At 47.7% G+C, this 23546-nt stretch overlaps 1 protein-coding gene across 3 annotated transcripts; it reads right to left on the reverse strand.

Moving 5' to 3' along the window:
• Positions 1-43: 43 nt before the first annotated feature.
• On the reverse strand, positions 44-19234 carry GEMIN8 (gem nuclear organelle associated protein 8). 3 transcript variants are annotated; one of them, XM_058712646.1, is made up of 5 exons: positions 19098-19234; positions 15099-15181; positions 11240-11284; positions 10233-10671; positions 44-568 (listed from the first exon to the last, which is right to left on the reverse strand). In XM_058712646.1, exons 3-5 carry the CDS (start codon positions 11249-11251, stop codon positions 312-314), a joined length of 708 nt encoding a protein of 235 aa, XP_058568629.1. In that variant the 5' UTR covers positions 11252-11284; positions 15099-15181; positions 19098-19234; the 3' UTR covers positions 44-311. The 3 variants fall into 3 exon arrangements, with proteins under 3 accessions (XP_058568629.1, XP_058568630.1, XP_058568631.1); XM_058712647.1 differs by lacking the exon at positions 19098-19234 and adding an exon at positions 15826-16471; XM_058712648.1 differs by lacking the exon at positions 15099-15181 and having other exon boundaries at positions 19098-19211.
• Between the last annotated feature and the right edge of the window lie 4312 nt (positions 19235-23546).

The raw sequence follows: 23546 nt of genomic DNA on the forward strand, positions 1-23546 counted from the left end.
CCAAAAAAACCCCCAGCCAAACCAAAAACCAAAAAACACTAGGCAGTGGCAAAAAGAGGACTTTAATGAACCGAATATTAACCTCAAAACCAAGTATAATCTACATGAAATCATCACTTTAGGCCAAAAGAAAACCTTTCATGTTGGCGACAGTATCCGTCTCGCCGACTTCAAGCGGCCGACGTGTTACCCCTGTGGTGGGCCCCCTTGGACTTTGGTGAACATGCCTTTTTCTCGGGCTGAGAGACATTTCCCTGAGAAGATGCGCAGGAGGGGAAGGGGGTGATGGCTGGGCATGCTGCGCTCCGGGCTCAGAACTTGAGCGGAATGACCGGCCAGTATTTGGGCTGCTTCCTGTCACAGTGCTTGTCGAAGCTCAGCTGCATGGCGGCCTCCATGGCCTGGATCTTGGCGGCGCTGTCCCCGTACAGGCGCTTCATCTCGGCCTGGCGCCGCTCGCCGGGCCTCTCGGAGGGGGGCTCCACCGAGCGCCGGGTGCCGTAGTACAGGCCGTGGTCGGCGTTCACGTAGTCGTCCAGGCGCTGGGCGTCCAGCTGCTGCTGCCGCCCTGAGAAGGAAGGGACACGGGGGACCGGGGTGAGCTCGGGGACGCCCCGCGGCCTGCGCCCGCCGAGCCGTCCATAGGCCGAGGCGACGCCCGCACACGGTCACCCCCGTGGTTAGGGGAACGCACCGGTCGCTCGCCCGGGAGGCAGATGCTGCCGGAAACGGCAAAAAGCCGCCGGGAAGCAGGTCACCCGACACCATCAAACCTCTGCACGGAGCCCCGAAGATCCAGTTCTCTCTCTCTCTGTCACGTTCGCGGCCTGCCCACATCCCGGCCAGCTAGGACCGGCTGGTGCAGCTCGCCTGGTTTCCCACTCCCCCAGGCCAGCAGGGAAACGAAGTGCTTTCTGGCAAGTCCAGGGCTGCAAGAAGTACTACTTCCACCCACAAAGGAGGCGCTGGGGGAAAAAGTACGGATTTTAGGCAAACTGCAAAAGAGCAAGTGCTGGTAACCACAGAATCGCAGCGACGGTCCGCGATCCTTCACACCCGTCCGAAGCACAGGGCACACCAGGCAATGAAGTCAAATGACTCGGCGCTTGCTCGAGGCAACCGGGCCAATCAAGGGCAATTCTGCCAACGGAAGGGAGACCTGACGTCTAATCTTCCTGCTGTGTTCACAGATGTGCAACAGCGTGGGGACCGCCTCGCTATGGAATTTGACTTTCCACTTCACAGGTTAGCTTAGGCTAAATTTCAAGTGATAAAGTGATCTGCTTTTAACCCTACTGATTCTTTCTTTTCTTTCTCTCTCTCCCTCCCACCTCTCCTACCTTCCTTTCTTTTAAGACCAAGAGTGTGCTCGCAACAAGAGAGTATGAGTTGGGAGTGGGGAAGGCAGAGAGAGAGGGAGAGAGAATCCCAAGCAGGCTCTGCATGGACAGTGCAGAGCAGGATGCGGGACTCGAACTCATGAACCATGAGACCATGACCTGAGCGGAAATCAGGAGTCAGATGTTTCACTGACTGTGCCACCCAGGTGCCCCTGGTCCTACTAATTTAACTGGATTCTTGTAAAGTAAGAAATTAAATTATATTCTCCCCTCTCTTTTTACTAAAATGAGTCCTAATATCAGAACTGTTATTCTTATGTAAACAGAAATAATAAAAACACATCAATGAAACAATGATGCATATGGTAACATTTGGCCCACCGACACATTTTTGTAAGCAACTGTCGAGAACAGAGAAACAGACAGTAGAAGGCACCCATCTGGAGCTACTACTGCTACCAAGACAAATGCTACTGAATAAGGAGTGAAGATAGTTGTAGGGGATAAGTGATATAAATCATTCTTTCCTTGTTAAAAAAAAAAAAAAGTAGCAGAATAAAACCTTAGTATATAGGAGGGAACCCAAAAGTGAGCAGCAAGATATATCTGTGGCTAGGCAGTCACACTCCTAAGCCCGTTCTTCATAAACATCACCCTGGAGCTGGGGAGAAGGAGTTCTGGAAACTTAGAAACACCATAAAATGCAGACAGTCACTTCTGACGTAGCACATCTGCAGTTTCTTTCTTTCTTTCTTTTTTTTTTTTAACGTTTATTTATTTTTGAGACACAGAGAGACAGAGCATGAACGGGGGGGGGCAGAGAGAGAGGTAGACACAGAATCTGAAATGGGCTCCAGGCTCTGAGCTGTCAGCACAGAGCCCGACGCGGGGCTCGAACTCACGGACCGTGAGATCATGACCTGAGCTGAAGTCGGACACTTAACCGACTGAGCCACCCAGGCGCCCCTGTGCGGTTTATTTCTTATATGAGGAGGTAATCTACGCAGATGCCAGATGACCCTCAAGGAAGTAAATGCAACGTAAGTAACTGTTACCTTATCCACAGAAAAGAGATGCCATTGTCTTACTGTGAAGTGCAGAACTAAACCGAAATATTGGCGTAATGTGCACATGAGTGGGAGGTCAGTAAGCATTTGCTTCTCAGTTTTGGTCTTTCTGTCAAGTCTGAAACACGAGAATGTAAGTGTTCAGCTCTCCCGGGTGTTTAGTCCTGCCCTCCAAGGACTGCACTTCTGAACGTGTGGCATTTCCACATTAGCCAAGGACAATAGATTCCCTCTGCTACCTATGGGAGCCTTGGGTGAGTTACCAATCCTTGAGCTTGTTTCGTTGTAGGCCCAGAGCAAACAATCCCGTGGGGGGGGGGGGGTGCTGTGGGGGCCCCAGAGCCTGTGCATCTAGAGGACAGAGATTCCCAGGCCACAGTCCTTTTACTTTCCGATTTGTCCCAGGACTCTAATCAGCTTTCCTGACAGATCTAGTGACACAACAGATGTTCAACTTCCTGTCTAAATCAGTCTTTGCGTTTAGAATTTTTAAAAATGTTTTTATTTATGTTTGAGAGGGAGAGGGCACAAGTGAGGGAGGGGCAGAGACAGAGGATCTGAAGCGGGCTTTGCACTGACAGCACGGAGCCCAACGTGGGGCTCAAACTCACGAACCGTGAGATCATGACCTGAGCTGAAGTTGGACGCTTAACCGAGCCACCCAGGCGCCCCGCATTTATAAGTTTTTTTTTTTAACGTTTACTTATTTTTGAGAGAGAGAGAAAGAGACAGCGTGCGAGTGGGGGAGGGGCAGAGAGAGGAGGAGACACAGAATCCAAAGCAGGCTCCAGGCTCTGAGCTGTCAGCAGAGAGCCCGATGCGGGGCTCGAACCCACAAACCATGAGATCATGACCTGAGCCGAAGTCGGAGGCTCAACCGACTGAGCCACCCAGGCGCCCCCCGCATTTAATCAACATTTAATCATTTAATTAACACCAGGATCCTTGCTCTCTTAGCAAGCGTTGCTCTCTGCCGCTAGGACATGTGAATTTCACCTTCCTACTTTTGCATCTTTCTCTTTTCCTTACAACTGAACGTGGTTCCAATTATGGTCCTTTGTGCTTCTCTTCTGACCAAAACTATCTTACAGATAGTAAATCAGTAGAACAATTCTACATCGAGATGTTTTCTCTTATCGTTGACATCTGTAGATGAAACACTGTTAATCCGAACTGACTGCAGCCGCCAAGTCAACATAGCCAGTGCAACTTCCCCAGTTCACACTTGGCATGTGCTCATGGGTTACCATCACAGGGTTTCAGTTAATGAAGCTCATACAGTGTAAAAGAATAAAAAGCACAGCCATTCTCAATTCTCTACGTGTACCTCTTTCCCGTTCGGGTTTCCTTATGAAAATTTGAGGTTCAGGCCTTGTCACCTCTCTGCCTCACAAGAGGCTCAGAGCTTTCCCGGTTTCCAGCATGGCGGGCAGTTGCCCTACAACATAGACCCAAGGGATGGGAAGCCTGTCCCCTCCACTGATCGGCTAGTGCCAAAACCTGCCCGTGGGAGTCGCGTCTGGGGAAAGGACACTGTCGCCTTCACACACATCCCCATTCCTAGCCCTGGGAGGACACAACGCCTGACACAAGGTAGGTGCTCAGGAAATGACTGCTGAGAGAAAGCCTGGACACAGGCCATACAGTATTTTTTGTTAACAGCTATTTCTTCCAGATTCTGTTAAAGAAAAATGATGACAACCCAGGGACAGAGAAACGGATGCTCAAATCTCAGCTGGACAGAGCCCCTCTCCTGGAGGTTCCTCAGAGTCTCCATGGCAGAGGCGGGGGGAGACAGGGGCACCAAAGAGTTGGGGTCTGATCTTGTTCCTTTACATCTGAGTCACTGTGCCTCTACTTAGTTAAATGATTACAAAAAAAAAAAAAAAAAGTCCTAAGTCTAGACTACCAATGTGAAAATCAGTCCACTTAAAACCAAATGCACTGAGAGGGGCCAGACACTGGAAGCCCCAGCTAGCATCTGCAAGTACTTTAGTGTTCACGGACTTCGGGGGCCGAGCAAACCTTAGAATGGAATATACGCGTCTGAAGGCAGCGCTCATTCTGTTTTTATTTATTGCTTCCTTCCTCCCTATGAAAGAAAGGATTCTCAGTCACTAGCAGTTTTTCTTCCTGTCAAAACAAGGTGAGGGCTCAACCAGATGGAGAATCATCTGACGGAAGCAGAACATCACACCTCAGACATAACTGAACAGGTGCCTTGTCGTGGAGAAGTTAGTCGTTGTTTTCCTAGAAACAACTGTGGGACTGCATGTTACCCAGTGCTTTTTCCTTATAGGCTGTTCAGCCATGGGAATTTGTTTGAATAGAATTCAGAGTATCTGTCTAGATTCCAGCTTTAAAACAGGGTTATAGTGGGTTAAACAGCATCCCCTCCAAATTCACACCTACAAGGAACCTGAGAATATGACCTTCTTTGGAAATAGGGTCTTTGCAGGTATAATTGAGGCTCAAGATGGGATCGTACTGGATTAGCGTGGACCCTAAACCCAAGGAAAGTGTCCTTATGAGAGACAGAAAAGGACACACAGAGACATGGGGGGAAACCATGTAAACATGGAGGCAGTTGAACTATGCTCCCACAAGCCAGTGAATACCAGGAGCTACCAGAGCTGGAAGAAGCAAAGTCCCAGAAACTTCTGGAGGGAGTGTGGTTCTGCTAACGCCTTGGATTCAGACTTCTAGCTTCCAGAACTGTGAGAATAAATTTCTGTTGCTTTAAGCCACCCAATGTATGGTAACTGGTTACAGCAGTCCCAGTAAACGAGTATCACGGTTAATACACACATAGGGTTCAAACAAGAAAAACGGTAACATCCTGTTAAGGAGAAACGCTACTGGATCCCATCTGGGTTCAGGATATCAATCTGTGAATTCGCATGATGTAAATTCGTCCCCCTCAATCTGTAAATTCGCATGAGGTTAGCCAATGTGGACTTAGTCTACAAAGGAAAACAAAATCATGAGAAGGGACTTAGATTTTAGAAGACCGGACACAGGAAAACATCCATTCAGTATTCCACAGATAATTAGCCCAAAGGCAGAACATTTTGGAGGACAAAGCACTAAGATGAGTGTGGGAGAATGTTATTTTTCCTCAGTTTTCTGGGATAAGCAAGGCTTTCTGGTTGTACTCTCTGCTATGCGGCCAGAATTAATGATTTTAGCACAAGTGCGCGAAAGCACAGACTTGATTTATGTCATGAATGACTCATTTCTGGCTTGTCAGCAACACGCCCGGAACACAGGTGCTTGCCAGCAGACCTGGAGCCGTTTCTGATGGGTCTGCACCCTCGCCTCACATCCCTCTCTCCGTGACAAATGAAGTCAGTGAATGATTACCATTTTCACTTTTAGGATAAAAGTGCATTTCCGTCCCTCCCTTCTACTTTTCTGCAGTACGGTGCTCAGTCGGTGTGGTTCCACACTTTAATCTCATCCACTAAAGCACAGCAGCTCGCTAAATCCTGGGCTGTACATTTCGCCATACGCTCCCGGTTTTCCACAGAAGGGTGGACCAAGGGCGACCGGGATGGGGTTCCAGCTGACTGAAGGTTTGGGACGAAAACTGGCGTGTGAACCTTCCAGCTTCGGTGGACCCAACACGGAGCAGATGTCTCCCGGCAGGTGTCTAAAAGCACCTGGCCCTGTGGTCAGAAGAGCACCTGGCGTGCTAAGAGGGGAGTGGATGCACCCCCCTTTCTTCCTCTCACCATCCCAGTTGACCCCATCCCTCAAAGCCTAGAGCACGCTCTGTTTTCCACCACTTCCCCCGAAGCTTCTCCTCTGACAGCTGACTTCACTGGCTCTACCCCATCACTGCCAAAGTGCCTGCGGACCACACACAGACAGCTCTTCTAGGAATCAGTTTTAGTTTGATTTCGTCTCCTCTTCTCAACTGAGTGTAAGCTCCTTCTGAACGTGTCTCGGTTTTGACCCAGCAGCTACCCAGAAAACACAGGGGATAAGAGCTGGTAGGCTCAAGCCCGAGACAACAGGGGCCGTGTTTGTTTCAGAGGGCCGTCTCCCCCCACTGGGAATAACATTCCTGCATTCTCCTTCTAAGTATTAGGACTATAACCTTGCAGTCTCAATTGGTAGTTATTTATGACCTCAACGGGAAACATTTCTTAACCTAACAATAAGCATTTTTTTCCTAAGAAATAATTGGAAACACAGCTGACCTTCCAAACTCCACAACTGTCTACTTTCCCATAAGCATTGTTATCATTGAAGTTTTGAATAACGGAAGTATCTCGTTAGGAAATGACATCTAACAATCAAAAGTATGTCTGTTCCCACTGCACAGTTCTTTATTTATCCTAATTTTTTGGTTACCATTAAAATGTTAGAGATTATGTGGAAGAGCAGTCATCACAAACAAGAACATGCTCTCCAGTACGAAGGATTTTATTCTAAGAAAATATTAAATAAGACTCAGATGACGATGATGAATGATAGAACATACATGTTCTCGTGGAAGTGAATACTACTGAAAAACAAAATCTTTCAAGTTTACCTATGCTTTTTCCTGCTAGTGCTATTTCATAAAATTCTGTTCTCTCTAGGTGATCCATATTCAAAGCTGAATTAGCCTTTATTGAACGAGTAGCTTCTAGTGGTTCAAAAGAGCAAAGCAAAACAACTGTAACCAAGCATTCACACTACTCAGGTCCCTAATCGCTGTTAAAACACATCCCAACCGTGTATGTAACTAAACTTCCACGAACATTTCTAGTAGAGGGAGGTAATGGGTTGGAAAGCACTGTGGGCATTGACATTACTTACATCTGAATTCAATCCTTTGTTACTGCTTGAAGGAACACGTGTTCATCCTCCACGCCACCAGAAGCGCTGGCGCAAAGAATCATGCCCGATACTTGTGCTGGTGCAGAGTCGGGCCCCGCCAGCTTCTAAATCTTTAGCAGTCAGATTAGACTCTGACACTGCAGCGTGTTCCCGCCCATGCCAGACAACCTCCAGGTCTTCCGGAAGACCTGCTAATATCTTCAGGGCACCCCGGAGGGCATAAAAGCATGGCAGAGACGCTATGGCAAGTAGTTTTCAATCATGCTACAGCTACACGTGTAAAAAGCACAAAGCAGCAGCTCCGTATGTTCAGCGTTGTTATTAGTAATACGGAAGTGCATTCCTTTCCCCACGTATTTTACTATAGTAAGTTACATCAAGCAAGAATGTCCTTGAAATGCACTAAAAGTTGTATTAATGCCTACTTTGATGAAAACGGTATGAACGACTAGACTGGACATCAAGACTTGAATTCTTTTGCTTTTTAAATACTCTAAACCAATTTAAGAATCTTGAAAAGTGCAGGATAGAAATATGACTTTTGAAGCCACGAAACATCTTTTATTAAAAATATGCAGAATCTTGGGGCACCTGGGTGGCTCAGTCGGTTAAGTGGCCGACTTCAGCTCAGGTCATGATCTCATGGTTCGTGGGTCCGAGCCCTGCATCGGGCTCTGTGCTGACAGCTCAGAGCCTGGAACCTGCTTTGGATTCTGTGTCTCCCTCTCTCTCTGCCCCTGCCCAGCTCACACTCTGTCTCTGTCTCTCTCAGAAATAAAATAAAAAACGTTAAAAAAATTTTTTTTTTAAAAATGTGCAGAATCTCAATCAAGCACTAATCAACACAGAGAGCATCACAGTAAAATCAGTATATGGTTAAAGATCCACATTCAAGGATGAGTTATTAGCAACTAACCATAGCGACTAACATTTCCTGGGCACTGACTTCGTACCAAGCACAGCTCTAGAACTTTTCTTTTATTGTCCCATTATTTTTTAATTATTTTTAGTATTTTTTTAAATCTCATTTAACCTTCATAACTACCACTCCATTAATGAGGATCTCCACCTCCCGGGTGAGGAGACTGAGGGACAGACTGGTTAGGGCAGGTGACCCGCAAGGCAAGCCCTCCGACGGACAAGTGGCGGAGGTGGGCAGGGCCCCATAATTTGAGCGGTTCCGCCACCGCTTGCCCTGTACAATGTCAGGTTAAAGATGAAGGTTGTACGGGTTTTCATAACATTCCCTTTTTTATTGGTCTGCTATCTAGATCACAGTAAAACAGATATGTACCAGTTTCTTCATAGAGATGGTGAGACCTGTGCCCTTCACTTCATGTCCCCTCGCAGAAGAAAATTCTCACAGAGGCAGGGGGGCTGTATTAGTTCCCTAGGGCTGCTGTAACTAACAAAGCACTGCAAACAGGTGGCTTGGAATGACAGAAATTTCTCGTCTCACAGATCTGGACGCTAGAAATCTGAGGTTAAGGTGTGGGCAGGGCTGTGACCCCTCTGAAGGCGCTAGGGAAGATCCATTCTAGGCCTTTCTCCTAGCTTCCAGTGGCAGAGCTCCTGTCTTCACATGGCCTTCTCTTGGGGTGCATGTGTATCTCTGTGTCCGAATGCCTCCCTTTTAATAAGGACCCAGTCATAAGTGGATCAGGGCCACCCTAAAGACCTCATTTTCACTTGATCACCTCTGTAAAGACCCTATGTCCAAAGAAGGTCACATCCTGAGGTGGGGTGGCATCGGGGGAGGTTAGGACTCCAACCAATCTTTTTTTTTTTTTTTTTTTTTTTTTTTTTAGGGAACACAAGTCAACCCATAATAGTGATGATGATAGTATAATCTGGAGGTTTGAAGTAAACTCCGCAGATTTAGGAATAATATAAAACAAGATATGAAGTTCATCAAGTTTATAAACGATTCAAAGCTTCACTCACTTTGTAGAATGTCCCATACAAGCAGAGCAAGTTTAGCATTCTGTGGGATATTTGAAAACCTCTGATTTAAGGCTCATAATTAATACTGAAACACCTCATTCATTCATTCAAAACAATATTAAGCACCAGGCACGACTTAGCAGGTAACTCCCGTGACATTTTAACTTACCTAGACCCCTACCTGACCAAGGTGAGAGGGACGGGGGTGGTTCATGGCCATATCTGTGCCTGAGCTGTTTATGCTGGAAAGACACTTTGTTACTGTATCTTCATTACACTCACAACTATTTTCTATTGAATAACTATGTACTGAGTTTACTTTAAATCAGCAGATAATTCTAAACGGCCTTTTAGATGACTGGGGTTTGCAGCCGTCCTTAATTAGAACTTCTATCATAAAAGTGTCAACCTTTGGTGAGAAAAACACCTTATTCTACTCTCTGGTAAAGACAAAGAAAGAAATCCCATATCCATCATATTTTCTTTTCAAAGAGCTGTAAAAAAGAGCATTCCAACCAAATGTGGACATGCTTGAACACCTCCTCTCCTTCATCGTTGTATACTTTCAAATTAGAGTAATGGTTATCTCATATGTATTTTGTCTAAAAGGTAAAATTTATTTCTGAAGATGAAGGAAAGAAATGTATTTAATGTAAAATAGAAAGTAGTGTTTTAAAAATACTTGTTTGGGTATACTTTTTATTTTTTATTTGAGAGAGAGAGACAGCGAGCGAGTGAGAGAGAGAGAGAGAGAGAGAGAGAGAGAGGGAGAATCTTAAGCAATCTCCATGCTCAGCTCGGAGCCTGATGAAGGGCTTGATCTCACAAACTGTGCGATCATGACCTGGGCTGAAATCAAGAGTCGGACACTTAACCTACTGAGCTACCGGGTGCCCCTAAAAAGTCCTGTATTAAAACGCCTCCTTGGAGTGACAGAGCTGAGGCGGGACTGGATGCGGAATAGCAGGAACTTACAAAATAACACCCAGGGCAGAAGACCACACAAAAGGCAGGGGCGGAAGGAAGCACGCGGGGCCAGGCGCACACTTACGTCGCTCCTCCCGGTGCCGCTCGGTCTCTGCGAAGTACTGGCGCAGCTCCTCGGTGATCTCCATGTTGCTCAGGTCGCACTCCACGCCCCCGTCCGACTCGCTGTCCGCCTCCTCCTCTGCGGGCCGAGCCCGCTCTTCTGTCGCACAGGCCCGCGGACGCTGCCCGGACCTTCTAGTATGTGAGTGGCTGCGGCGCAAGTCCGGAGGGGCCGGGGGGCGGTCACGAGAGGGCCAAGGAGACCCGGCCTTGTCAGCGTAAGAGCTTCTGGGGAGAGCCGCAGGAGGGAAGAACCACGGGCCGGTGAGGTAAGACTCCACGGCCTTCCTGTAGGCATTATGGTGGCTTCGCATCCAGGCCATCGCCTGATGGTAGTGTCGCCAGTATCTTGCGTATACAGGATGAGAAGACCAAGGCTCCGTAGTTTTCCAGGCTGCCGCCTGCGAGATAAAGGGAGGTGGAAAACCGTCGAATGTTTGACTAAACCACAAGTATCCACCGGGTGTCTACTAAATACCTACTCTGCATCTACTCTGGTGCTACTCCTGCACCAGAGGACGCAGGACGGCCCACGCCCACAGGAGACACCAAGTGTATGCACACGTGCTCTCACGTGCGCACGGGACAATGAGTTTAAGGTTACGGCCATGATAAAGTGGGGACAGAGGCTACTAATTATCATCATTAGATAAGACGCAGGGAGAGATGAGGACGTCGACCATCTTGGGCCTCTCTACCCACTGTAACTAAGCGACGGGTTCCACCAACCGCACGCACTAACGAGCAGGACCTTCTCCGGTCCTTCCCTCTCTGCTCCCTAAACACCTGCCGGCCTGGCTCACTCCTCGGTGCCCGGACAAAAGAGGTCTAGCAGCCTACCCAATGGTGCCTTCGAGTTTTCCGCTGTATTTGTTTCTTTGGTCTTCTCCCTCATAGACTGAGAACACCAAGACTCTAAAGACTAAATTGTACCCTTTTCTTTATGAGTTAAACAAAACAAAACCTTACCATTGCTGCCATCTGTGATGGTGGAAGACCAAATGGGCACTGAATCTAGGAAAGAACAAACACAGTTCAAACGTGTGGTCAGTACATGTGGGAGATATTCGTGGCTATTTCATGGTTTGTAAAGCAGCCCCTCAGAGGCTGCCTCCTCTCAGTACTGTGCCTCATCTTACCGCAACACACACTATGGGGCCCCGGCACGTGGGTTATGGCCTTGTGGGCTGAAAAGGAGGGCTCCCCTTAGGTACAATTAAGTAGCTCAAAGGACACTGCATTTTTCAAACATTTGTTTACCCACTGAAAGACTGGAGAGAACCATATAGTTCACAGCCAGTGCATATACAAAAAACATCAATACAGAACATGAATTAACAACACATAACTATTACTGACTTCATTTCCTAATCCTTAACTCATGCCGATGCCTGTTTAAATTAACCCTAGATGATCCCACAGTTTGGACAGAATACCTCTTGCCGACTCCCTGGAAACCACCGTTGGCTCTTGCCTCTGACCTGGGACTTGGAGAAGCCTCTCCAAATGAGATCTCTCTCCAGTGTGGGTTGGGCCCTGGGCTTTAAGCCCCCAGATGAGCCTTGATTTGGTTTCGATTGTGCCAAGCATCTATCTCTCAGTGTGGTTTGACACCACACTGTCCCTGCCTGGCCACTGTGCCTGTCTTTGTAGCAGCAACTGTTCCATGAGACCCTCCGGCAAGTGACTGCACAGAATGCCTTTGCTCAACAGCCTTGCTCTGCCAGGATTTACTGCTTTTGCCCCTTCCCAACTGCTTCTGATTTACTGATGTGGCAGAGGATACCTAAAGGTAAAATTTAATCTGCAGCTGTACCTTTTAGAACCGATTTAAAAGTTATTTTTTTCCATTCCTGTTCAAGAGTTCAGAGCTACTAAAATTCCAGCATGCATGAGAATGTATTTAAATAAAAAAAAAGGGGGCAGCGCCCGGGTAGCTCAGTCGGTTAGGTGTCTGACTTCGGCTCAGGTCACGATCCCACAGTTTGTGAGTCCAAGCCCCGGCGTCAGGCTCTGTGCTGACATCTCAGAGCCTGGAGCCTGCTTCGGATTCTGTGTCTCCCTCTCTCTCTGTCCTTCCCCTGCTCACACTGTTTCTCAAAAAAGGAATAAATGTCAAAAATTAAAAAAAACAAAAAACAGAAATAATATCCTAAAACGCATGAGAATTTAAGCATCTGTGAGAGGAAATCACTAACAACGCAATGCTGGGCAAACAGCACTTGGGTTTCGAAACTCTGGGACATCAGATACTGAAGGAGGCCTGTTTTTCCTCCTTCACTTAATTAGAGGGTGGAATTTAAAAATCTCTAAGCCTTAAGCAATAAACTTGACTTCTGTTGTAATCTCTATCAAATGTTTTGCTATGGTTAATGTGGAAAATTGAGATGTTACATTGACCCTATCTTTTAAGATCTGGCCTGAAGAGAACCATTCACTTTTTTAAATACACTAAGCTTTCAAACAGGCGATTTCTAAGAGGGTTGACATGATCTTCTGTAAATTTATCAGGAACATAGCCTGCACTTCCTGTTCCCCGTTCTGAATTCAGGAATACACACACATGCAGTGCGTGTAAACTGGGAGAAAGCTAACCAATGCAGTGAAAATATAAATGTACATTAAGTCCACGTTACTTTAAAACCGTAAAGGTTTAAGACTATAAATAAATAACTGAAGGTTTAAAACATGAGCACTTATCTGAAAAGCTGGCTAACTCCCGTGTGCTTTACGAGCTACTGAAGAAATGTAAAAGCCGATACAACGAAGGGGTTAACCACGTAGAGAAGTGGCACTGACACAAATGAAATCACAGTGGAAATCGCTGGAGCGCCAAGCTGTAAGGTGCAGCCTGTGAGTGGCTAATTCCTTCCAGCTGGGTTTCATATTTAGCTCACTGAAATCTGAACACTTTCCTGAGAGCCCGCAGCACGTAATGCCATTGCAGTGAACTCCATGTGTGTCTTCAGCAAATTTGTTTTAGAGATTAACAAGTAGCATAGGAATTAAATTTGAAAAATCTAGGAGGCATCTGCGTGTCTTCTGGAAATGAAGAGTTTTGAATCCCGACTTCTGTGCCTCAAAAAATGTACTTAGAACCAGATCAGCGGAAGTATTAATTATCCCAAACTGGGAAGTGTGACAGCCTCAAATATGCAAGAAAGGTTATTGTGATTGGACACTACAGCAGACCTCAAGAAATCCCGTTTTGATTTGTACGTGGGAAAATCCAGCCTGGCTCTAAAAGTAATAGGACCAGGGGCACCTGGATGGCTCAGTCGGTTAAGCATCTGACTTTGGCTCAGGTCACGATCTCACAGTCATGAGTTTGAGCCCGGCATCGGGCTCTATGCTGACAGCTCGGAGCTTGGAGCCTGCCTTGGATTCTGTGTCTCCCTCTCTCTCTGCCCCTCTCCAGCTTGCGTTCTGTCTCTCTCTTTCCCAAGAATAATAAATAAACATTCAAAAAAAATTTGTTTTAAAGTAATAGTGCCAGTATTCTGAAAATGTCCAAGATGGCTTTATGAGAGGCAACTCTGTCACCACTTTTATTCTGACCATGCTTTCTGCAACGTTTTGGCCGCTGGGACACTTACAGTCAAACCTGCTGCCGTCCTCTGGCAAGTTGAGTCCTGGAGCTGGAGGGCGCGTATGCTCGTTCACCCTTAGCTTATCACTCTCCCTCCTCAAATTCCAAAACCTATGTTTCATAGATTCTTTTACCTTTTCAGTATTTTCAGATTCCTAAAATCCTTCAGATATTCAGTTAAAAACAGTTACTGAGAATGTCTGACAAATTAAGGAAACTCCCAGAAATCAAATAAAAGGAAGTACAGGAAAACATGGCCAAAGGAAGAGCAGCTTGCAAGGAGCTTTAGAATTATTGGCTTGCTCTTGCCAACATGACACTTGGTATTTTACGCCTGCAACTTTTTTCTGTGAAGGGTCAAATAGTAAATATTTTGGGCTTGTAGGCCACATACAGTCTCTGTCACACATTCTTCATATTCTTTTTAACTGATAAAAAAAAAAAAAAAAACCCAAACCCAACCCTTTGAAAATGCAAACCCCATTCTTAGCTCCCGGGCAGTACAAAGAGCAGGCTGTGGGCCACCCCTCGCTGGCCCTGTGGTTTGTGAATGTCATGCAGCCACATTGACTCCGCTCTTGCACGTGGAGTGCCCTCACTGCTGCTCGTTCTCGGCTTAGCGACCCCTGGAGGGACTCTGGGATTCTCACTCACCTAGTAAATGAGGAGGCTTGGAGGAAGACTAGTAAGCCAGACACATGTGACGATGACCACCAGCAGTCCTGGTGACCAGCTCCTACTATCTGGAACAAAAGACTCGTCTCCACGACGAAATAAGGAACCTGGACCGTTTCTTAAAGATCGATATGGACATTTAAAGACTTAATTAAAAGAACAAACTCCTGCGATCAACAGGGCTTAGAATGCACATGGAGTGCCGTGTTTTCTGGCGGAGACCCTGGCAACGGCCACGGGCCAGACAGCAAGCCAAGGAAGGGAAGCCGGAGGTTCCCGGAGTCTCTTCCTTGGAAGAAAGAACACGCAGCCTTCCCTGCAAAGTGTATCAGTTGGTTCCGAAGGGAAGGTGAGAACCTTCTCTAAAAACGGGTCCTGTGAACTCTTTCAAACTGGCTACCCTTTGCACACAGAGAACTCAAGGACCTAACAAAATGCCTGGGTTTCTGGAAAGCCAACCTGAAACGAATTTCTGGACATGACAGCAACACCTGTCCAAAGACACGCAAGCTTCTGTCCACAGATTTAGATGCCTCTCAGTTGCCTTTATCTTTTGTTCCCCACCTCTTTGGGAGTGTCTCCTACTCTCTTAGGGCACACGTCTTCCTGGACCGAACAGCAGCTTTTCTCCTAAGGGGATGGTGGAGCTGAAAGAAAAGAGAACGGCGATGTCAGGGCAGGCCGGGTTCCACGGTACCGCCGACCCCGCAGCCCTCCCCAGCGAGCACAATGGCATCATAGTCACCACCCAGCTGAGCCCAGGCGAGTACAGAGACCGAATTCATGGTCTGTCCTCAGCCACCAGAGGAGGAAGGGAAAAAACAGCGCTGAGGTCATTCACGAAACGCTGCCGTGCCCTGGGTCTCGAACCGTAGATTTTCCCATACAGCTTTTCTTAGAAAATGCACTCGTTCTTCAATGAATATGCTTATCCTGGAGATGTACGTATGTATGGATTTAGGAGCTGTATTTTCAAATGCGTCAATATACAGGAGGGTAACAGACAAGAGCTTTGTTGTTTTCAATGAGAAAAATCCAACGATTTCCGTGAAGTTATTAAGAACCTCCACAAACACGTAATGCGGCTTTGTCAAAAGGTAGTAATGTCACACATGTTCTTTTAACAGCACATTTATGTTCCTATAAATATAGGATATGGGAGGTGTCATCCCAACCAATAAAATAAAAACACAAATTCCCCCCAAACGATAATGTACACTCTGCAACTGGATTTTCCTCTCTAGCCTCCTTTTCCAAAAGAATTCTGAAAATTAAACACCTGAAAACTCACCTGCTTTGATTTGTTTGCTTCGAAACCCATTGAGCCAATCATTAAGTTATGCTGGCTAAAGGCCCTGGAGTCAAACCTTTCTGATAAGGCTCCCAGGGATGTGGCTCTCTGAACCAACCAGATACTCTGGCGGATCGAATTGAGGCCTCCGGTATATGTTTCAGGGTAGAAGGGGGTCCGCTGGAGACCGCGCAGAATAAACGAAGGCACAATGAGAAATGTAAGTGACATAAATTGGGTCGTGTGATTCTAGGGAATTTCTGGATATGCAGTAATAACCCTCTCAGAGAAGGTATCTTCCAATAATGCTTGTACTAGTAGGAACTTCCTCAGCTAAGATAACAAAAGGAGGGTTTCTGACAGCACTGCTTCCTGCCCCCCACCCCCAGCTGCCTGAGGGCAATGTCAATCCCTTGATGCCCTCGTGGGCTCCCTCCTGTGGCTTCGCGTGGTCCCTGCGGGTATTGTGGACATCAAAGATGGCTGAAGGGATGCCTGAGTGGCTCAGTCGAATTTTGGCTCAGGTCACCATCTCACGGTTCGTGGGTTCGAGCCCCGCGTCAGGCTCTGCGCTGGCAGCTCGGAGCCTGGAGCCTGCTTCGGATTCTGTGTCTCCTTCTCTCTCTCTGCCCCTCCCCTGCTCACACACTCTCTCTCAAAAATAAACAAACATTAAACAAACAAACAAAAAGATGGCTCAAGACTGAATGGCCTTCTCCCACCCTCAGGAGTCCAAGCTCGTCTTGGCCGCACAAAGGCCTCCTACAAGGGCACTTGCTACTGAGTTCAGAAAGCCCGCATCTGTCCATAACGACTATCGTTAAAACTGATGGGTGAGGGAGCCAAAAAAGTTTTACTTCCTTCACAACCCTTCAACCCCAAACCCCAATTTCCTCTCTTCTGGGTGATGCAGTTAGAAGTAATGTCACAAAGGAAGGTGCAGCACGGGGATGGACAGAGACTGAAAGGATGCAGTTAGGTGTTCTTTAAACAACAAAAACAAAAACAAATAACATTCCACCCACAAATGGCACTGTTTAACTTGTCAGCGGGGTGATGGATTTGTGAGTGGATTTATTTGCAAGTTCCCCAAATCCCCATGTGGCTAACATCAGAATCTTAAGTGAACTATGAGGCCACTCAAAGTTACTCTTACTCATGAACACAACAGCCAACAGGAGTGTTGAAAACTGGGGTAACTAAGGACAGAAGAGTAATACAGCTCAAACAGGGAAACAGTAAGTTCCCCACACTGCAAGTGTATCCCTCACAGTTCAGAGCATATCAGCAAAAGCCATGACTAGTTTAAAGTGGTTAAGACCACCAGGAGATTTCAGGAGCTTTATTTCAAGTTTTACTTGTATAAACACATACACAGTAATTCCATTTAATCGCTGTCTTTTCTGAATTTATATGCCACTGACTATGCCCCACTTATTTAAACAACTACTTGTAGGCATGGATTCTGCAAGCTCTTTCTTTTAAATGTCCTATTTTCCTTCTGGCATAAAAACCAGAGCTGTATTTCCCTGCCTTTGGATGCTAGTGCGATTGTTGTTTCCTGATAATAGCCTCTCCTCCTCCTCCTCCCTCCCTAAAGAAACTGAGTAGTTAGTCACTCAAATAATTGTAAAGTTCCAAATCTTTTCAGGAAGCAGACGTTTAAATACATTAATATGTTTAATATGCTTTTGGGGTTTTTTTTTGAGAGAGAGAGCACATGCCCGTGTGTGCGGCAGGCATATGAGAGGGGGAGGGGCAGAGAGAGAGAGAGAGAGAGAGAGAGAGAGAGAGGATCCCAAGCAGTATCTGTACTGTCAGGGCAGAGCTGGACACGGAACGCCAGCTCACGAATCACGTGAGATCATGACCTGAGCCGAAATCCAGAGCTGGACACTTAACTGACTGAGCCACCCAGGCGCCCCACGTTAGTAGGTTTTCAAAAATATTTGCATCTGATCTTTGATCAATGGCGGTTATGCTGTTTTCTCACTTGTCCAACTGTTCTATGGCTGGATTTCCTATCGGAGGGAAGGAGCTCCAAGAGTTTTGCACTGAGTTTGTAATCCCTCCAGCCTCCACTCTGGCTGTAATTGTTCAATTCCACTCTGCCCCCCCCCCGCCCCCATCCTGCTCATCTCACCCCACCCTTAAATGCTGGATCCTAAAAAACAAAGTAATCCTTCACCGTCTGTCAGTTTTAGAATGAAAATTTCTCTCTGGAGCTTTCATTTGTGTACTTTCCCAGGGCAGCAACAGAGATCTGAACTCCTTACTGTGAACCTGCCTTTGATTATACCCATCCCAAGTTACTAACCAACGATCTTTAAAAATATACGGTATCTGTTTGCATTGCCATCCCCGGGGGGCTGTTATAAACTGTATTATAGACGTCGTATTGGTAAAGGTTATCTCCACCGCACAAATCATGGTAACCGTGAGTGAATAAGCCCAGAAGTGTTATTAATCTTTAGTCTAGACTTTCGAGTAATGTTGTTCGACTTCAGGTGCAAAACAGCTGAATACAGAACCTAGCCTATGAAACGACTTTAAAAATCATTCCTGAAAACGATAAAATTATCTGTTCAGAACCATGTGATCTGTACTAAGGGACTCCCATGATTTCAGAGGTAAAAGCTACTTCGTTGGTCCCTGGTTCAGCTCCACTCAGCTACTGAGGAAGAAAAGCGGGCAAAGACATTCTCCCCTTTCACCGATAAGGCCCTTTAAAGACTACCGGTGCCAAATGTTCTCCAGGTAACTTCCACCAAACTTTAGAACTTCCCACAGAGGTCAAAGTGTGAGGTAAAAGAAAAAAAACGCCAAGTTTTGAGCGGACGGGCCAATATTCCAGACATCCCTCCAAGGATGAGGCTGCCCTGGGCTGCACGGCCCAAGTCCGAATTCACTTTCCAGACTTTTACTCGGCACCCCGGAATCACGTGGGCGAGCTTCACTAGAAACACCGATGCCCGGGCCCCACTTCTAGACACTCGAATTCGAATGGTCTGGGATGGGGGCCCGGGCATCCGAATTCTTAAAAGTCTTCCGCTGATTCCGAAGCGCGGCAGAGCTGAGTCTCTGGAACCGGTTCTCTGTCACCACTGAACCGGCAATGATTTAGGAATCTCACGGGCCCCGCGGGTCGATGCTAATTACGACAACGGGACAGCCAAGCCCTCGGCTCTCCCGGCATCAGAAGAAGCCAGGCTCCGGGGCCTCCAGGCTCCTCCCTCACTCCCCAAAGGAAACCCAGTAGTCCCCGGAGTCACCTCGTGGGCTCGCAGCTTGCTGATCTCGGGCGGTGGGCGAACATGGACCTATTTCCTGTGAGGAGACCGAAGGGGTGCGGGCGGGAGAGGCTGTTGCCCGGGAGACCAGAAATGCACTTCCGGCGCGGATCACGTGAGGCGCGCCACCGGAAGTCCCGGGCCCGCCGCCGCCGCCGCCACGTCCGCGCTGCGTTCTACGCCACGTGGGGAACTGTCGCGAGATGAGGCTCCGCCTCCCGGGGCGGAGCGTCGGGATGGCTGGCGACGGGCAGGGGGCGGGACGGCTGTACCTGCGCCGACCGGTGTGGCGGGGCCGGAAGGGGAGGGTCGTTTCTGCACCCCTTTTGTCCCCGCGCCACTTCCTTGACTTTGGGCTTTTCGCCCTTCTCTCAGCTCCGTCGTCTCCCCACTCCTGTCCTTAGATAGCCTTTCCTCTTTTTTGAAAAACTAGAACGGCTAGAGGTCGTGGCCCAGGAGGACGCGCCCAGCTTTTGGAAATAGCCACCGAAATCTAGTCCGACTGCGATTCTAGCATTTAGCTTATCAACCTTCCGAGCCTCGGGTTCTTGCCCATAAGATGCGAATAATCCCTCGTGCCCAGTGCCTGGTGCTATATAGCAGACCAGAATTGGTACACATTAACCTGATTTGTATCACAGTCATTGTCAGCGACACCTGTCCTGTTAGCATCGCAGGGGGACTCATGAATAACCGAGCAAAACCCACTGGGGTAATTTGGAAAACCACGGCAAGAACCCTAAAAGGGGAATAATTTGTCCCGGAATTTTCACTTCTGGAAATTTATTCCGAGGAAAAACAGACGTTAAGCCAGATGTTCATTGCAGAATTATTTTTAAAAGTGAAAACCAAACAACTATAAATACCTTAATAAGAGGAGATACCTCAGTCAGTGAGACTCTACCCATGGCGAGGATGTTATTACCAAGTTATTCCTGTACCACAGAAGAATCGCACAGTATGGAAGATTAACAAATAGGTACTGGATGCCTACTATGTGTGAGGTATTATTCTACATCTGCGCGGTCCATCGAAGTCACTAGACACACGTGGCTGTTGAGAGCTTGCCAATGTGGTAGTCTGAACTGAGGTATGCCGTAAGGGTAGATCACAGTGGATTTTGAAGATTTATCATGAGACAAAGAATGTAGAATATCTCATTTTACTAATAATAACATGTTAGGGAAGGACTGTTGAGATAAAAGGAGGTTAAAATTAATTGCACCTTTGTTTTTTTACTTTGTTAATGTGACTGCTAGAACGTTTAAAATTTTTTATTTATTTTTGAGAGAGAGAGAACGCGAGCAGGGTAAGGGCAGAGAGAGAGAGAGGGAGACAGAGAATGCCAAGCAGGAGCTAGACGCGGGGCTCAAGCTCAAAACGGTGCGATCTTGACCTGAGAGAAAATCAAGAGTCTGAGGATTAACCGAGGGGGTCACCCGGGCGCCCCACTGCTAACATTTGAAATGATCTGTGTCCTATGCGTCATATGTTTATATATTTCTATTGAACAATGGTATTCTATTTACCAGATATACAGTGGTGAACAAGACAGGTTTTGACCTCATAAAAGTAACACTATTGAGTGGGGTATAGACAATAAGCAGATAAATAATGTCATTGTGTATCTCAGTTCAGTGACAAGCATAAAGCAGGATAAGGGCCAGAAAGGGTGTATATATTGAGGGGAGTTATTTTAGATGGGATTCTTCCTCCCCTGTTCAGAAAATGGATGTGGGAGGAATGAGGTGTTTATAGATAGAATGGGAAGGGGGGTGGCAGGAGGGTGGTGTCTTCTGGGCAAAGTCAGATATGGATTGAGGCTGATACAACGGTTGGGCCTGCTGGAATCTCTGCCTTAGGGAAGAAACCACATCGGGACAGGAAGAAAAGAGAGAAGAGGGGTAAGATACCGGAGAGAAAGAGCTCAGGGGGCCCCTGGGAAGGGCAGAACAGAGCAGGCCTCCAGTGGGCAAGTCTCGGGCAGGTAGTGGAGAAGTAGGACCACATATGCTATAGCACTGGGGGTGTGTGAGTATATATACATAATGAGTAGATTATGCTACTAAATAGGATAGTACTTTGGCTGCTGCCACAGAGACCCAGAAGGAGACTCTTGAAAATGTATTTCTGTCTCTCTGGGTGTAAGGTGTTCGGAGCAGTAAGGGAGACGCATGGGACGAGGGACTCCAATTTCACCCATCTTGGAGCGCTCCAGTCCCTGGTTTGTTGCCTTGGCCCACATGGCCAAGTTCCCACTGTGCCTCTCTTCCAGCCAGTGGGAAGGAGGGGAGGGGAAGCTGGGGCAGCCCCCTTCCCTCTAAGGTAGGGTTTTCCGCCTGCGCGCAATTCCTATTTGGGGCTGGACAGCTCTGTGTTCTTTTTTGAGGCTCTCTTGAGCATTGTAGGATGCTAGTAGCATCCTTGGCCTTTACCCACTAGATGACAGTAGCATCCCCCAGTAGGACAACCAAGAATGTCTCCAGACGTTGTCAAATGTCCCCTGGAGGGCAAAGTCACCCTTGGATGAGAACCCTTGCTTTAAGTGTCCTACTACCTGGAGGGTACTCACAACACTTCCGCTCGAATCTCACTGATGGCCAGAAATTCATCATCGAGCCATCCTGAGGGCAAAGGCGTCTTGGAATTGTCTGCTGGCCAGGTGTCCAGCTAAAAGTTCGCGAAAGGAGGCAACAAGATGCTACAAGATTCTCCTGCCCCTTGTTGCCGCAGGGGATGGAAATCCCGCAGCTGACTGAAGACACGACCCTGTTGTTTTCATCTTCCAGACTGAGTTTTAGTCATTCTTCATGAAAAAAACCAAACCAAAACAAAAAACGTTTATTTATTTTTGAGAGAGAGAGTATGTGCGAGGTGGAGGAGGGGCAGAGAGAGGGAGACAGAGGGTCCAAAGCAGGCCTTGCACTGACAGCAGAAAGTCCGATGCAGGGCTCAGACTCACTCACGTGAGATCGTGACCCGAGCTCAAGTCAGACGCTTAATTGGCTGAGACACCCAGGCGCCCCTAGTAATTATTCATTTTTTTTAAAGTTTATTTTGAAGAGAGAAGCAGAGAGAGCGGGGCGGAGGAGCAGAGAGAGAGGGAGAGAGAAAATCCCAAGCAGGCTCTATGCTGTCAGTGCAGAGCCTCACGGGGGGGGGGGGGGGGGGGGGGGGGTTCGATCGCACGAACTGTAAATCACCTGTGCCGAAATCAAAAGGGACGCTTAACCGACCGAGCCACCCAGAAGCCCCAGTCATCATTCATTTTAATTCACTTGCATAAAAATATTGGTGATGGGAAACACCGCGTACCTAAAAAGTGAGGCTCCGATTTGAAAAGGATGGGCAGTGTTACCCCAGAGGGCTGACCAGGGAGAGAGACTGGATTCTGAAATGCAGGCGGCGGGTTGGATTTTTCCCTTGTGTTAGAGCGCCATCTGGGGGAATTTTATAAATCCTACCATTCTTCACCCTCTTGCCTGAGATGGTCTTTGGGTGTAAACCTCAACTTATAAATAATCCTTAAGTGGATTTTAGCAAAACTTTAAGGGTCCTTGCAGACGAGGAGCTCTTTAAATTGGGGTTTCTCACCCTCGGCACTATTGACATTTGGGGCCAGATCATCCTTCCCTGGGGGCTCTGTTCCGTGTCCTGTCCTGTGTCCTGTGTACCATACCACGACGTTGACCAGCCTCCCTGGCCTCCACCCACTGGGTGCCCGCAGCAACCCCATCCCTCCCCTCTCCGTTGGGAGATTGACTGAAGGCTGCCAGGAGGCCGGGGAAGTGGATGTGGAGTTTCTTTAAATCCCCACAGCGAGGGAATCTACAGAGGCCTTTGCCTAAAGCCGGAAGTAGCACAGAATAGTCCCGGACTGTGCTACCGGGAGTGGTGGGGTGGGGCGAAGTCCCCGCCCCCCCCACCCCCCCCACCCCCGGGATGAACGGGTGTGGATGATCGCGCTAGGTGTGGGAAGCCGTGGCTAATCTTCTGGGGGCTTTTTGGATCTCCCCAGCCCTGGTATCCCTCTGCTGCCTGAGTGTTGTGGAGAAGCTGGTGAGGAGCCAGTCCCCTTGCCTGGGTCCCCTGAGCGGTGCTGAGGCACCTGCCACAACGGTCCTGAGTTCCTACCCAGGAGCTGCATGAAGGAAGGCCACCTGAACATGTTTCTAAATGTTTATTTACCTTTTGAAAGAGATTGAGAGACAGACTGCGAGCGGGGAGGGGCAGAGAGAGAGAGGGAGACCCAGAACCCGAAGCAGGTTCCAGGCTCTAAGCTGTCAGCACAGAGCTCACTGAGGGGATGGAACTCACAAACCGGGAGATCATGACCTGAGCCGGGGTCAGAAGCTCAACCGACCGAGCCACCCAGGCGCCACAAGCAAGGTCAATTTTGATGTGAACTGTTGGGGTCCAGGAGCGAATGTC

The sequence above is a fragment of the Neofelis nebulosa genome, chromosome X (genome assembly GCF_028018385.1).
Source record: "Neofelis nebulosa isolate mNeoNeb1 chromosome X, mNeoNeb1.pri, whole genome shotgun sequence".
Classification (NCBI taxonomy): Eukaryota; Metazoa; Chordata; class Mammalia; order Carnivora; family Felidae; genus Neofelis; species Neofelis nebulosa.

Excerpts from the sequence above, each read along its gene's own strand:
- GEMIN8 (XM_058712646.1), bottom strand. Across the intron at positions 569-10,232 it reads GCGGCACCGGGAGGAGCGAC|GGCGGCAGCAGCAGCTGGAC; the intron begins GTAAGTGTGCGC and ends CTTCCTTCTCAG.